At 33.0% G+C, this 16,224-nt stretch overlaps 2 protein-coding genes across 3 annotated transcripts; both read right to left on the reverse strand.

Moving 5' to 3' along the window:
- Positions 1-4,304: 4,304 nt before the first annotated feature.
- On the reverse strand, positions 4,305-6,803 carry LOC109159363 (vesicle-associated membrane protein 711-like). Its single transcript, XM_019307475.1, has 4 exons — positions 6,452-6,803; positions 5,959-6,149; positions 4,960-5,123; positions 4,305-4,720 (listed from the first exon to the last, which is right to left on the reverse strand). Exons 1-4 carry the CDS (start codon positions 6,666-6,668, stop codon positions 4,630-4,632), a joined length of 663 nt encoding a protein of 220 aa, XP_019163020.1. The 5' UTR covers positions 6,669-6,803; the 3' UTR covers positions 4,305-4,629.
- Positions 6,804-13,165: 6,362 nt separating this feature from the next.
- LOC109159364 (adenine phosphoribosyltransferase 5-like) lies at positions 13,166-15,902 on the reverse strand. Of its 2 annotated transcripts, none has more exons than XM_019307477.1 (7): positions 15,651-15,902; positions 15,366-15,476; positions 14,680-14,772; positions 14,332-14,481; positions 14,157-14,215; positions 13,608-13,712; positions 13,166-13,453 (listed from the first exon to the last, which is right to left on the reverse strand). In XM_019307477.1, exons 1-6 carry the CDS (start codon positions 15,739-15,741, stop codon positions 13,641-13,643), a joined length of 576 nt encoding a protein of 191 aa, XP_019163022.1. In that variant the 5' UTR covers positions 15,742-15,902; the 3' UTR covers positions 13,166-13,453; positions 13,608-13,640. The 2 variants fall into 2 exon arrangements, with proteins under 2 accessions (XP_019163022.1, XP_019163021.1); XM_019307476.1 differs by having other exon boundaries at positions 13,632-13,712; positions 15,651-15,901.
- Between the last annotated feature and the right edge of the window lie 322 nt (positions 15,903-16,224).

Genomic DNA, 16,224 nt, shown 5'->3' on the forward strand with positions numbered 1-16,224 from the left:
GAAATTGATTGCAACATTTAGTGTTTCCCCCTACAATGAAAGTTGGAATGGTATTTAACATATCCTCCAGCACCTTCGAGGTACAAATATTTTGACATTTATGTAAGAAACCAATATGTGGTTTTGATGGGCTATTTGGGCACTGGCTCTTTTATTTGATCCCTATGATGCTAAGTCCAAAACTGGTTATGTTATATTTTTACCCTCAATGTCTCATATGAGGACAAATAAGATTGTGTTGCACAAGCAAGTAATAGTTTTGTTAAGGGGAACCTTACAAAACATGTTGCACCTAAGTCCTTCTACACACATGAACTCCAGAAGAGTTGTAAAATTCTTGTTGAGAATGTTTGCCCCACTGAACAATCTTGTAGATATGTTCACTAAGTCTTTGCCTACATCCACTTTTGAATAATATGTTTATAAAATTGGGATGCATAGGCTTAGAAGATTGCTATCTTCAGGGGGAGCGACAACCCCTAGCTGTGCTAGAATGGACAATCTAGAGGACTTTTGATATCCTAAAGATTATGCTATGAAAGCATATGGTTGTACTCTTTTTCCCTTAGCTAAGTTTTTCCCACAGGGTTTTCTTAAGCTAAGGTTTTTAATGAGGCAACCGATGTTGGTGTACTTGAGTGGATAGTCCTGAAGACCCTTGAAATCTTGAAGACTATGCCCAGAAGGCTTATGGTTGTACTCTTTTCCTTGGCTAAGTTTTTTTCCCGCTGGGTTTTTTTAGGCTAAGGTTTTTAATGAGGCAACCGGTGCAACACATGGATCAACATACTTCGTGTACTCTTTTCCTCGTCTAGGTTTTTCCCACTGAGTTTTTCTAGCGAGGTTTTTAACGAGGCATGAGTATAGTTATTTAATGGCCAAGGGGGAGTGTTATAAATATTTTATTAGTGGCCATTAATCTTGAGACTCTCCATTTTCCTTCTACTTAATATATTGTTTATGTTAAGCATATGAAGGGTTGTATGGATTAGTATAAATACATGTGAAGGCTTAATGAAATAAGGTGCTCATGTTTGTGCTCTACATCTTGTGTCATTCTTCTCTTCTTACATCTCTACACTTTATAATCTTATATATAATCTCCGGGCAATTACCGTGTAATCATCACGCGAGAACTAACAAGTTGATAGGCCAAATTACAACAATGTTATTATTGTACAAATTCTTTATTATCTCATACTAAAATTGATTAATTTGCAAGTAATAATCGGTTAAAATAAAAAGCTAATTTTACTTTGGGAAAGTGACACCATTTTTCCTTTGAGTTATATACTTATAGCATTTTTTCTTCCTGAATTATTCAAGTGGCAGTTTGTTTTTCATGAAATGTTAAATGGGCATATTTACCTTTAAGATAAATATTTCATTTAATTTTATTTTCCAACAAATTATGACCACGATTTGGTTCAAACTGAACAGACATTATAACAACTAAATCGAAATATTTCGATTACAATTTTGAACCGAAACCCGATATTTAGAGTTTATTAAAATCTCAAACCGGAACAACTGGTTCATGTTCCGAACTGAAAAAAATACATTTATTGTTGAATTTAGACTATTTTAAAAATATAAAATAAAATTTTAAAATAAAGTTTGAACTAGCAATTCAAACTGGATCCAAAACCGTGACCCGGTGGTTCAAATCAAAATCAAATCACGGTCATATATACTTATATGTAAGAATCATAATAAATGTAAAAAATAACATACATTATATGTAAATATTATAATTCTAATTTTAAACTAATGCTAGTATTTGTTCCAATTCGAACCGCCGGTTCACGGTTCATGATCCAATTTTTTCGACTCATGATTTTAATAAACTGAAATCCAAATATTGGGTTCTGGATTTGAATCATAATCGGAAACTTTCAATTCGATTGCTAGTGTCCGGTTCAGTTCGAATCGAACCGTGGTCATCCCTACGTATAAGCAATAATTTGTTGGAGAAGAAAAATAAATAAAATGTTTACTTTAAGGGTAAAATTGTCAATTTAATATATCAGCGAAAAAATCGTCACATTTAAAATAATTGATAGGACTAATATGCTTATATGAATAATTCAAGAGAAAAATATACTATATACATATAATTCAGAGAGAAAAATGTCATTTTTCCTTTTACTTTCTTTATAAATGTCATATGAGGTAGCAAATATAAAATAGTAACTTTAGAATGAAAAAGTATCATGTTTTTCATCAATGTCATTCAATTCATTGACATTTCACAATTTGTGTCGCCAAATGTCGGAAGAAGTGAAGAGAAAGTGGTATTACTTGTTAGTGGAGATAAAATATTTTTTGGGTACGATAAAAACAAAAGAATTAATTTCACTTTTGGTCCCACGACTTTTGATGTTCTATCACTTTTAGTGCACAATTTTAAAATTTTTTAATTTTGATGCCTAACTTTGTTATTTTTATCAGTTTTGGTCCTTTCGCCCAAATTGACAGCGAAATGTTGCAGTATTTTATATTGTTAGGAGTAAAATCGCCATCTCAAGGAAACATCTTCAATATCTAAACAAAATCACTGTAAAATTATATGTATAGGTGTTTGATGATGAGAATAATGGGAAAGACGGGCAGAAATCAGACAGATCTATGGGATTTATAGTTTCAACCATTGGCAAACTCTTTTTTTTCATCTTAATATGATTTTTCTTTTGTTTAAATATTGAAGATCTTTCCATGGGATGACGATTTTGCCCCTAAAATATAAAATTCGGAAATATTTTACCGTCAATTTGGCTGGAAGGACCAAAACTGATAAAAATAACAAAGTTAGGCACCAAAATTAAAAAAATTTAAAATTATGCACCAAAAATGATAAGAATTCAAAAGTCGTGGGACCAAAAGTGAAATTAATTCAAAACAAAATGAGGAAATGCAATTTTTTTTTTTTTTTTGAGAAATGAGGAAATGCAATTAATCTCACAGGCTTTAACCTGACAAAGGTGTCCTGCTAGTGATGGGGGATTTAATTGGTTCGCTTTTGGAAAAGGTGGTACGGTGCCGGTGGACACAAAATAGAGATATATGTATTTCCTTCTAAATATTTTGTTAGACCTGATAGATGGAGATATTTGGGGTTAAAAATTCAACTTTTTAGGAGAAAATATATTGTATTTTACGTACAATTGGCAATTGAGAAGTATTCCTAATTAATAATCAACTACTTTTATGTGGCTTTCAAAAATAAATTCTGAAACTATTACTCCGTAGTACTGTGGAAAAAGGATAGGTTTCCAGCTTTGAAATACGGAGTACCATATAATGTAAGTTTGGACTACAATTTAGCAGTTTGTTCTTCGTTTTCATTAACTAAATGCATCTTCTTTATTTTTATTAAGGCACCATCCATAAAATGGATAACAATGATAAATGAGACAATTTTAAGATTTCGGAACGAGTTTGATTATCCCTGCATGAAGTGAGAAAAGTTGTTCGTGATGAGAGTGTGACAAGACTTAGAAAAAAGTAACTTAACCGACATCGTATATAAATTATTTATATAAAAAAAAAACACTATAAAACGTCGGTTTTATGTTACTAATCGACGTCGTATAATTTTTTTTTTTTTTTAATTTTTAGATACGGCGTTGTTTATTTCATTTAACTGACGTCATATATGAAATTTTAAAATAAAAAAAAATAAAAAATTACAACATGCGCCATCGGTTATGTAAATAACCGACGTCGTATAGTTTAAATTAATTTTTAATTTTTTATTTGTGATATACAATAAAATAATATTATAATTTTATTTATCATTTTGATGTCAGTTTGACATAAAATCAACGTTATATGTAATTTCTGTAGTAGTGATGGAATTACAATTTCTATCCCAATTCTATTCTTTGACCCAAATGCATGCTTACTATTATATGATTATAGGGTAATTATTAACCTTTTATAAAAGGTGTCATTAAATATATTAAGGGTGTGTTTGGTTCGCATGTGAGAATTGGAACTGGAATGAGAATTAAATACTTGTAATGTTAATATGTTTTGGTGAATGTTTTTTGCCTATTTGGTAGTATAATGAAATTGGAATGATTACAAATATTAATTTTTGGTTATGTATAACCTTATAATATGAATAAAGGTTTTAAAAATACAAAAATAAAAAAATCAAGGCAATTAATTCTAATATAATGACATCCAAAGCACCAATATGAACAAAAATACCAAAACAAAAATCTAAAATCATTAATCCAAACTTAAAAATCAGGTTACTAATAATATGTAATGATATCCGCTTTTAATTAGAGAATGCAGTTTTTAATTGAAGAAGTAATCAAATCTCATAGTTGTATTTTAAAAAATTGTCAATCAAACACTATGATTTTGATTCTCATTCCTGGTGTGTAAACCTATGAACCAAACACACAAACTAGGGTGCAGTAGAACATACAACCTGTCAATACAAACTAATTGTATTTTCTTTCAATATTCCGTCCTTCCATCCCCTCGTGGAAACAAGAATCTACCTTCTTTTTTTTTCTTTTTTCTTTTTTCTTTTTATGACCTAGAAAATAAACCATATGCAACAAAATGAACAAGAAGAAGAAGAAGAAAAAAGCAGTGGATAATGCCTGAATCTCAATTCAAACATGATGGAAGTGCAAGCCCGTGACAAGCGAAGGCCAAAATTACGTAGATTACAAGCACCAGGAGGAGTATCAGCGCAACTCTGCAAAGCAACAAACACAATTCAGCAAAGAAATATCATTGAAGATGCTCAATAATGACCAACCACATATTACTATGCATTCATATATATACCAAGTTAATTAACTGAGAATTGAGGTTGATAAGAAATGTATTGTGTGTATGTATATATCATTATATTACTCCATTACTGAGAGAAACACCCAATAGTATGTAGAAAATGATAAAGTGGGAGGAGGGAAGAGTGTGACTGTCACATACATAAGCCTCACATTCCTCCACCATACTGTGCTTCTGAATCGTCGGGCCTGCCTCCTGAAGCGCACTGTGTTTCCATGCATGCTGGCAGTTTTATCAACCAGCAATTCCAAACGATCCCCTCTCTCTAGAACTTTATCAATGTTCTGAATCATCACAGTACGCACCTGCCACACAACATTTAACAGTTTCAAACTTACAAGAAAATGGCCATCAAATCTGGAGAGAAACGAATATTGAGTAATAATATATAGGATTGAATGAGCAAGTAACATTTTTAATTAACTCATTCACTGCACCAGAGGCACACACATAGTATGGGTTAAAATCATCATAGTATGTAAATGAATTGATGTATCAACCAGACATTGTATTTTAGGCTTTTAGCCACTGGGTACAATCAGAAATGAGTGGTAGCTAAACCTACACGGGTAGCTCAGTTGGTTTCTGGGTGGCAGATTATAGGCAACGATGCAAGATCGAGCCCTCGCAGCCGCAATATGAGAATCACACCCAATGTAGGGGCCTCATTGTGGGCACCAGGCACTGGTCCTCCCACATAATTGGCTATTGAGTCACCGTGATTTACCACTTCCACAAATTATATCGGGCCACCGCAATATGAGAATCACACCCAATGTGGTGGCCTCATTGTGGGCACCAAGCATGGGTCCTCCCACATAATTGGCTATTGAGTCACCGTGATTTTCCACTTCCACAAATTCTATCGGGCCAAAGCGAGGGATTTCACCTTTTATGGGCAAAAAATGATGTAGCTAAAGCATAAGCAAGGGAATATTAAAAAGACTGTCTTAATTAGCAATCCATTAACACATTTTCTTCATAGGAATCAATCTAATTGCCACAAATTGCATTCAGAAAGGAGATAGCTAAGGCACACAGCTATAGTATATATATTAGCAAATAAGAAAGAAAGAACATTTCTGTATTGAAGATCAAGATCATATGAAGTATTGTATTGCAAAGGAATTCAGAGCTAACCTGACTCATTTCACCTTTTAGCCGGTTTAATCTATCTGCATTTGGATCATTGGCGTAATACTCCATTTGCTGGCCAAGGACCCTTGAGAATTCATCATTCATGGCATAAGCTTGTGCAGACAGCACTGCTCTGCCATAGGTTCTCACAAACCTCTGATGAATATCCTCCAGGAAATCAAACGGAAGTCTTCCTACAAAGAAATAGGGCATGGTAAAATATATTCATCAGGTCCCCTATACCTCAACATCACAGCCACATTTTAACAATAATCCTTTCAATCTTCAACTATTTCATTCTAAATTTCAACTCAAAATTAAATCCAAACACACGAAACGAACAATGGAATAATAATTAATTACAAATGCGCAATCAAAATCCTACAAAAATTCACGCAAAACATTAAATTATAAATCAGGAAATAAAATAATTAAAAGATGGAAATCTGAGATCGAATCGGAATTAAAAAGGAAAGTGTTAGGGATTTCGACATACTGCCGGAGACGTCGTCGGCCATGCAGAGGACGGTGAGGCCATCGGTGCGTTTAACGTGGAAAATGTAGCGATCCTGAGAGTATGAGACGTTGGTGTCGTTGCTCCCAGGGATCTTCTCAAGCACCTGCCTAGCGATCGTGCTCGCGTTCGTCGTCGTCGCGCTGTGCTCCGCAAGCACTACGGATCCCCGGGCCACCAACGCATATAGTATCGTCATTTTCCCTTCTCTCCCTCTCGCTCTTCCTCTCCCCTCTCTCGCTCTCTATATATATGCGTATATGCACGGCACCTATGCTTTTTCCTTTCGTTTTGGCGGATTTGAGTTTCTGGTGGAGAGTTTGAATGGTAGAATTTACAGAGAACAATCTAAACGAGAATAACAGATTATTATTAGTTATTACAGATATCTTTTCAGAAAATAGAGGAAGAATGTTGGGCTTGGGCCGGTCTAACTCATAGTTTTATGTTGGGCTAAAATATCCATTTAAAGTAATATGTTATCATTCTATATTCAATTTTGTTAATCACTAATTTATATTTTTGATCCATTTGATAATTTCAGGCAAATTTTACTAGACTATGGTCCATATATCGGCAAACTATTATGTGGATAATAAAAAAATACATTTTTAATATATTAAAAGTACATTATTTGTGTATCGAATGTATATTATACAAAATAATATATTTTTAGTACTCAAATAATGTATTTTTTCTTAATACAAGGTACATTTTTAATATATTAAAAATACATTATTTGTGTATTGAATGAACATTATTTCACAGTATACAAAATAATGTATTAAAGTATATTATTTTGTATACTAATACTAAAGTATTATTTTAATTCTACTACAGGTTCATTTGACAATATACATGTATGTATGACCTTTACTATTCAGTTTTATTTTATACACATAACAGATTTATTATAGCAACACTAAAGTATCATTTTAATTCTACTAGAGATTCATTTGACAATATAAATATTTGTGGTGTATCGCTATGATCCACACAGCTATGTGGATCAGGGTCCACTGTACACATGATATTGAGTTTGAGCCCTGGAGAGCTAAGAGTCCATTTACTAACAGAAAATTGTTCTCTGTTTTCTAATTTTTCAAATTTCACCTAAAATTTAGTTTAGATAAAATTAATATTTTTTGAGCTAATATTTAATTTTATAAATATATATATATATATATATATATATATATATATATATATATATATATATATATATATATATATTCATTTGAATGACATGTATATGAGTATATAACTTTTACTTTGAATTCTAATAAATGTGAGATTCCAATATCCGATATCTGGATCGAACTTGTATTATGATGTAACATAATTAAAAATATCCGAACTAATAATCTATTGAGTTCAATCAAAATCTAAAACATTATATAGAGTTTAATTCTTAATTTTTTGATAATGTAAATAATGTCTAATTTTAAAGTGTAAGTAAATAAATTATGCTTAAATAAGTAAAGTAAGTAGAAAAGATATTTTCAAAAAAAAAAAGTAGAAAAGATAGAAGATAGTGATAAATAAAATAAGACGATAATGAATGTAATCATAGTAATGTGGTTATAGTGACATATAACTAAATAAATGATAGATGATTCTGTTTTTCATTTCGAAAACAGTTTTTAAGTGTGTTCCAGTATTCCAGAAATATTTTTCAGTTTTCAAAATGGAAAATTGTGTTAGTAAACATGTTTTCTGTTTTTTATTTTTCAGTTTTTGGGAATTTCTGAAAATTTCCGGTTAGTAAATGGCACCAAATGTTTCATCTTTTATATTTATAAGAACTAAATTTTACTTTAATAATTGATTATTGTGACATTGCCACATTTAATTTTATTATTGTGATTTTTTCACGTTATAGACTTTCATTTATTGTTTGTATTCCACCTTTAAGATAGAGGGTTACCATGTAATATCATCATTTAAGCATCTTGTCCCAATATATAATATATTCTCCTATCTTGTAAACTCTTTTAATTGAATTATAAAATTACATGTTAATTATTTTTATTTAAAAGTAGAATGATAGCAATTTAAATAGAGAACTAATTGTGTTCAAAGAAATTAAAGTCAATTATATAATGGGACACAGTTAAAAGCTTAAGATTAAATGTGCTAACATTATAATAGTTGAGAATGAACTAAAAAGTATAAACCAGCTTGGTTGGCGTGAGTAGTCATGCACTATTGTCTTTTAAGAGAAGTCGCGCGGGCGTTCGAACTCTCTTTCATATGGAAAAATCAATCTGGCCAGTATTTTACCACTTAATTGGGTCGGGCTGGTGCAAATGAAAATTAACTTGAGTATGGTACGAATTTAAAGGTACCTCCTATAGTTAGGACCTGCTCAAGACATCTCGTGGTCGGACAAAATAAAAATAAAAATAAAAAAAGTAAAATGTGTTCCGTTTACAAGTGACTTATTAGAACAATGATATAAAATAGTAGTGTGGGTCAAAAGACATACAAAACATAAGGGTAAAATTGATATTTTCGCCTGTTATTTGTTTAGGATATGTATGTTGCTTCTTTTGATTCACACTACTTGGTAGGGCGTTTTGTTCACGGAATGTTAGATTATCTTAGGAAATTGCTGAGAATATTAGATTATTGGGAATGTTAAATTATTGTATTTGGTAAAAACTGGACTATGTAAAATGGCAAGGTAATCTAATATTACCTAAGTTTAGCAAGGGAATCACATTTTCTTAAAAGAGAAAAATTTGATGTGGAGGCAATATTTGATTCCCAACCAAACAAACATAGACATGTTAAATAACCAACCCAATATAACATTTGTTATTCAATATAATCCCAACCAAACGCCCCAGAGCATCTATAGTAGTTTAGTTTTTTTTCACGATTTTTTATGGTTCAATTAGGAGAGATAGGAGAGAGGAAAAATTAAAAAATAAAAATAAAAAAAGAAGAAAAAACTAAGCCATTTGACACGAAAACACGGGGAAAAGAACCAATAACAAGCCATGTTCTTCTTCGCTCTTTTCTTGGAGTCCACAAAAAATCATAACTTGCATGAGATCAAAATTGCTTCTCTTTCATACTTCTCTCACCTCCACATCACAATAGACCCCGGCCACAAAAAGACTAACAAAAATCCATTGATATGGATGCTCTTACAAAGTTCCAATAATTGGTAGGAAGATTTTATGGGGAATAGATTGCTCTATATAACAATTTTTGGAATGTGTAAAATGATAACTTCCCTAGCTATCTATAATATGAAGTGATGTTTTAAACAATTTTTTGTTGCGTGTATTATTTTTTTGGGAGTTTATAGGTTTAATTGTTACTTTTTAAAGTTTAGGAGGCTAATTGACTTTTCGTATAAAGTTTAGAGGTTTATTTAATTTTCTTTTTCCTTCAATATTTTTTTTTTAAAACATAGTTGTGGATAGCCATGCTCACGGTTCGGTTCTGGTTCCGAATCAACGATTCCTGGTTCCGGATCGGCCGAACCGGAACCTTGTATAAAGGTTCTACATCCGGTTTTTGAACCGGTGGTTCCGGTTCAAACCATTCTTTTTTCTTTTTTCTTTTTGCAAATTCTATTTTATATTTTTAAAATTGTCCAAATTCAACAATTATTTTTTTTATGAAAATTTTTCATTCTAAAATGTTTTTAAAATAGTTATATGAAATGTTTAAACTTGAAATTTAAATTATAAAAAAATTGTTATAGTTAAACTTTAAGATATTATTTATAGTTTAAATTTTAATAAAAAAAAAATAGTTTTTTTAAGCCAAAAAAAAAATATTAATTAACCATTTTTTTTTATTACTTTCAGATTTAGAAGCCGGTTCCGGTTCCAAGTATTATGGAATCGTCCATACAGTTCGAATCTTGTTTCAGCAGTGCACAGTTCACTTCGAAGTGAACTATGGCCACCGCCCACATGTTCACAACTTCTGGCAATCAAACTATCCCTCTGCTTTAAGAGATGTGACATTGTTGTTTGACTTTCTTTGCTCTCTAATATATTGCAATTTAAGTCTATAGCTTTTGAGTTTTGAAGCAAAAGCTATGTATATTATTGACTAGATCAGAGCTACTTCACATAATTGAATTTATGCCGATATTGGTGCGTTGATTACAGATTTTTTGTGGCCTTGGAAAGTGAAATGAGCAAAGTCAAGACACAGAAACTGACAAAGGATATAACTAACATACATGGGAAAACACATTTTTCTTAACTAAATATCAAACATGTTACGTAGGGAAAGCTATAATGTCTTCAATCAATTAATTAGCTAACATTGTGGTGCTGTCAAATGAAATAGAAATGTTTGATTAAAAGAACCATTTTCAAAAGAAAAAAAAAAGATTAATAAAAGAACCAAAATGATGGTCTTTCCGTGTAATGACCCTCATTTAGCTGAGGCTCTTGCCGTGAAAGAAGCACTCTCGCTGAGGCTCTTGCCGTGAAAGAAGCACTCTCTTGGGTTAAAGAGAAGGGTTTTACCAAGGTAGCTATCCATTCTGATTGTCAAGCGGTGTGCAGGTTACTAAATGGCAAGGTACCGAATCTTTCGTATGAAGGCTGTGTGATTCAGGAGTGTCGGGATTTTTTAAGACACTTTGAAGCAGTGTCCTTTCTGTTTGTCTCTAGATGAGTGAATAAGTTTGCTCATGCTATAACTAGAGCTATTCGTTCTCAGACTGGTTCCCTTTGTTGATTGCTTTCTATTCCTTCGTGTATTAAACACTTATTTTAATGAAGTTAAATGTTTTTCCTTTTAAAAAAAGAAATGGTGGTCTTTCCTTCTAGCAATAGAAAGTATCTCCCATCTTTTACCTCTTTCAAAAATATTGTTTTTACTCATCATAATTCATAAGCCAAATGTTCAGGTGAAGCGTTGGGATCACGGAGTTGAGACTTGACAGAATGATTAGGACATTGAGACAAGGACAAAACATGACAAGCCGAATCGTAGTGTTTTTTTTTTTTTTTTAGGTGCCAATTAGGGAAGAGGGGATGGAGGAAAAAGAAAAAGGAAAAAAAAAATCTGACAAAAAATTTTAAAAAATAAAAATAAAAAGCATACAACACCCAATATAGCACGCGCCTACTGGACACGAATATTGCGCCACACGCGCAAATTTGAGCTTCATTTTCTCCTTTTGTCTTTTCACTTGGACCCACAAAGAACCTTCAATTGCAAAAGAAAAATATTCAAAAAAAAAAAAAAAACACCCTCCCTATTTGTTCAAAACAACACATATGGTTTTTTCTTTCTAAAAAACTGAGCAAAAACTTCTATTGAGGTTGCTCTAAGGTTAATTGACACTACAGTTAGCATAATGACGGTGATGGTGACATTAGAACATTTAAACATCTTCCAATCATATTGCAAGATGACCCATTACTCTTTCAGGTAAAAATTTTCGAAATAGTTCATCTAAATAACGTTTCAAAATGCACACACTTCTAACCCTTTTTCTAAATGTACCATAAGAAAAGAACGTTAACTTTGTACTCTAATCATACTCATGAACATATGGCATAATGGCATTATGAACCTAAGGAATAACCCTTCACAATGATCAATCAGATCAGTAAGATGCAACCAAATGTTCTTTTGACTTTCCACACCTTGTTACTTGTAAGGCACCCTTTTCACCCAAATGTGCTGGCTAGAAGTCATGATTATTAGCTTTTGTAACTTTACTAAGCATCATTATGTATACAGGCAAGCAGAAGTGTTGGGTGAAGGCTGGTTAAGGGTCAAGTCTAGCATCAGTTGGCTAAGGATTGTTGGGTGGAGGCGTGAAGAGTCAAGTCCAGCATCAGCCTCCCGAAAATGTGGCGGTATAAGAAAATAAAATTGTCTTTGTTACGAGTTACAACTTTTGGAGTAGTGGTGACTGGTAAGCACTTGACCCTAACAAGTGGTATCAAAGCCAAATTAGGAGTAAAAGTTGTACAGTTAAGGCTGACATGTGCCAGTGAAAATTGTTGGGTGGAAGTCAGTAAAGGGTTAAATCTAGTCCAGCATCATGTGGCTAGAGGATTGTTGGGCCTCGCGGGGGCCTAAAGGTTCAAGTCTAGCTATCACCAGGTGAAATATATTGCTAATAAGTTTTATCAACGTGGGAAAGAAAAAGAGGTGGGCAAACAGACAATGATGTTAGCACCCAGATTCCAACAGTATGATAGCATTACAAGTTTGTCATTAATTCATTATGATGTTTGCTTTTGCTTGCATTTACTGTGTCTGTGTGGTGGTCCGGGGGTGGGGGTAGGGGGAACAGAGTAAAGCTCACTCAACCTTCTTCCAAAAAGTTGAATCTTCATCTCCAAGGACCCCCACACCCCGACTCAATAGAGCATTTGAAAAACTCAGCAGACAGAACAAAATGTCAGTGTGCACAAGAGATCTACCCACCAAAATTCGAACATTGATCTAGTCTCTCAAATACTACCTACTGAACAATTAAGCTAGACCAGTGCGGGCAAGCTCATGCCTCAACCTCTCTTCAACAATTGGTGTTTTGCAGAAACTGAATCCAGATCATAAGAAAAGAAGGTACAGAATACAAGATTTTATAAATGAATGGCTGAATCAATAATAATCAATAAAATGTTTAGAGGACAGCAATATTTTTCTCAGTTTAGAGAGAAAATTTATAAAAAATTAATTGTGACCAACAAAAAGTAGCAAGGCATTGAAGGGACATGCATTATTGGTAATTGAATGGAGGAGACATGGGGCCTAAAGATCATATGAGAAATATGCTTCAAGATATCCTCACTGTTCATCTCAGCACAAATTTCTCTTAGAAAAATAAATAAAATGATCAAGCAATGAAGAAAAGAAGCTAATAATGGAACTGAATAGACACTAGAAGATGGTATAGAATCATTAGTTGATGTGAAAGATTTGGAAGCTTTTTTTCCCATCATCATCTCTTCTTGATAGACTCCAGCATGTCAATTTCCATATCTACAAAAAAAAAAAAAAAAAAAAAAAAAAATGATTTTTAAAGAATCACATAAAATTATTCAATGTTTCTGCATGTCTGTGTTGCAGTTGGGAACGAAATATGCAACGGAACAAATATTCTACGTTGTAAGGACGTTCAATTGATCGATCATACCCTGTTCTCGGTTCGATTTTGTACCTCGAAATTTCAAAACGAGTCATCTAATTCCCGGGGTTCGACAAGCATATAAACTGGCCTCCCTTTTAGCCTGTTTTGTCCCTGAACAACCATACAAGAAAGTCAAATCTCGGGGATATCTGGTAAACCATGATCTTAACAACCGTAGATGTCACTAGTCAGAAACCCGATTTAAGCACTTCCTCAATAACTTAAGCTATATAGGATCATAAGAAAGTTTATTTTTCCAACATAGACTCATATTCATGTGAATTTGGCACGTTTTATGTACTTTTGGTCCAATTTGGCGGCTTTCGGCTAAGGCTGCAAGACCGTTTTAATTTTCCTCGTGGTGGTTAGAATTGCTTGAAGAAATTTAGCAAACTATACCCACCCTTACAGCTAACAAAATCCTTTTCGTACCAGAAACCTATAACTCGTTTCAACTTTTCCGGCTAAGTTATGGTATCAAGAAGACGTTCCGGAAAAAAAAAAAAAGGCTTATAATGAAAAGACAAGGCATAAAGAAAGTACACTAAGCACTACCTCGACTTCTGGCAATCCAATAACACAACCGCATTCAACGACTTCAGCTCCCATCCGTTCTAGTAAAGGCAGCAAAACATTTTTTGTCAGGCAACCACTAGAGAACTGGCAATCAAAAGTCGAAAAGAAATTAGGAAATTAACATAAAGACGGGACCAAGAATAGTTCGACTTACCTAGAAGGTTTATGGCAGCCGAGAGAGTCCCTCCTGTAGCTATCAAATCGTCAATTACCACTACCCGGTCCCCCTTCTCTACGGCACCCACATGCATCTCCAAACAATCCCGACCATACTCTAGTTCATAGGCTTCCGAGATCACTTCACCTGTAAATCCAGATCAAGATTATGATAGTGAAATAAAAGAAAACGAAGCACTCAATTAAAATGTCGCGAATCTATCAAAGAAATAACTTAATACTTATCTCAATGCAACTATAACAAGGTCGATTAGAAGAAACGATACCAAAAAATGAAAAAAAGCTGTTTTCTTTTGTACTTGAAACACGATTTTACACAGCATACCTGGCAATTTTCCTGGCTTACGTAACGGAACAAACTTGGCACCGATTGCTAGGGCGATAGGTGGACCGAACATGAACCCTCTAGCCTCAACTCCTATGAAATAGAACACGATGGGAGAGAAAATTAGAAAAGAAAACAGACAAAATTTAATAAACAGGAAAATTCAAAAGTTTTATATGGTGGAGATCACTATCAGAAGACAATTTCAAAAGTTCATGTCTAGATGCAATTCATATTGCCAGCTAAACTTCAAACTAACCATTGGTCCCCTACAAAGGAAAAGAAACTTCATTGCATATCAATATGCCCACTGAATAAGATGTTCTGCAGTTTAGAAGAAAAATCCAAAACCTCTTATCAACCACTTCCAACACTAATCTAGGCAAAGATATTGTGGGTATCCAAGAAATCTATGATGTCCCATTTTCTATCTACTAAATCTAGTAAAATCCCAAACATCTTATAAGCCCCCAATTAACAACAATTAACAATTGGCAACTTGGAGAAACTAAGGTCTGGAAATTCTTCAATATAAAATAGACAAGTTGTACCCCACTACTGACCATTAACCCAAAATATACACTCAAGATAGCAACAACTACTGAAGAACACATAAACAAATAAATGAATATGCTAAGAACCCAGAAATGTGTAAGCAAATAAACCCAGAAATCTGAAGAATTTACCAGCAACAACTGAGATGCCCATATCTTTGTATCTATCCACAAATATTTCAACAGTGTCTTTGAAGACCTTGGGATTCAACAGCAAAGTGGTGATATCTTGGAACATTATGCCTGCAAAAACAAAGAAAAGGGCCCAAAGGGAACATGCATTTACATCAAATTTCATTTCTCTTATGCACACAAAATCATTTTAAAAACAAAAAAAAAAAAAAAAAAACACAAGGAAAAGAAAAAAAGGAAGAGAAATTCAAGAAAGAATGCAGACAGAGGGAGTGAAGTAGAAACCTTGTTTAGGAAAGTTGGGAACGACTCTAATGGCTTTAGTAATGTCCTGAAGCCTTGGGTCTCCTTTCAGGCCATTCTCTGCTGCAAACATCTTCTCGCTCTACCTCACACACACACTCTCTCTCTCTCTCTAGATTTTGTTGTTGTTCTTGTTGTGTGTGTGGTACGGTAGTTTTATAGAGTGATTAATGCAAACTATGGTCTGTCTATTTCTCTAATTATTTGATCTTGGTGTGCAAATTATAGATTGATTATTGAATATTATCACAATAGCGATATGCTTATCCAAAACCACTAAATTAAATTTTAATGTATACATGTGATTTTATATTAGTTTTAGAATAAAAGATGATGGAGTAGGACTTGTGCGTGACCGGCTAAGTGAGATGTGTAATATCATTTATAGTTAAAAATGTAATACTTTTTTTATTGGTTCATAGAAATGTATTATTTCCTCACTTTAATTTTATGCGTCTAGTTTGCTTATGAAGTTTTACCGAAATTATTTTTAATTTAATTTTTCATAATAATGAGTTTATTATTTGTGTATAAAATTTATATATTTAGAAACTAT

This window comes from Ipomoea nil, unplaced genomic scaffold (assembly GCF_001879475.1).
Source record: "Ipomoea nil cultivar Tokyo-kokei standard unplaced genomic scaffold, Asagao_1.1 scaffold2827, whole genome shotgun sequence".
Classification (NCBI taxonomy): Eukaryota; Viridiplantae; Streptophyta; class Magnoliopsida; order Solanales; family Convolvulaceae; genus Ipomoea; species Ipomoea nil.

Bases quoted from the DNA above. Each gene is read 5' to 3' on its own strand.
- LOC109159363 (XM_019307475.1), bottom strand. From the start codon at position 6,668: ATGACGATACTATATGCGTTGGTGGCCCGGGGATCCGTAGTGCTTGCG. The intron at 6,150-6,451 runs GTATGTCGAAAT...ATTTCTTTGTAG, and splicing joins GGCCGACGACGTCTCCGGCA to GAAGACTTCCGTTTGATTTC. The intron at 5,124-5,958 runs GTTAGCTCTGAA...GTTGTGTGGCAG, and splicing joins TAAAAGGTGAAATGAGTCAG to GTGCGTACTGTGATGATTCA.
- LOC109159364 (XM_019307477.1), bottom strand. From the start codon at position 15,741: ATGTTTGCAGCAGAGAATGGCCTGAAAGGAGACCCAAGGCTTCAGGAC. The intron at 15,477-15,650 runs GTTTCTACTTCA...TTGTTTTTGCAG, and splicing joins TCCCAACTTTCCTAAACAAG to GCATAATGTTCCAAGATATC. The intron at 14,482-14,679 runs GTATGCTGTGTA...CTGGATTTACAG, and splicing joins TAAGCCAGGAAAATTGCCAG to GTGAAGTGATCTCGGAAGCC.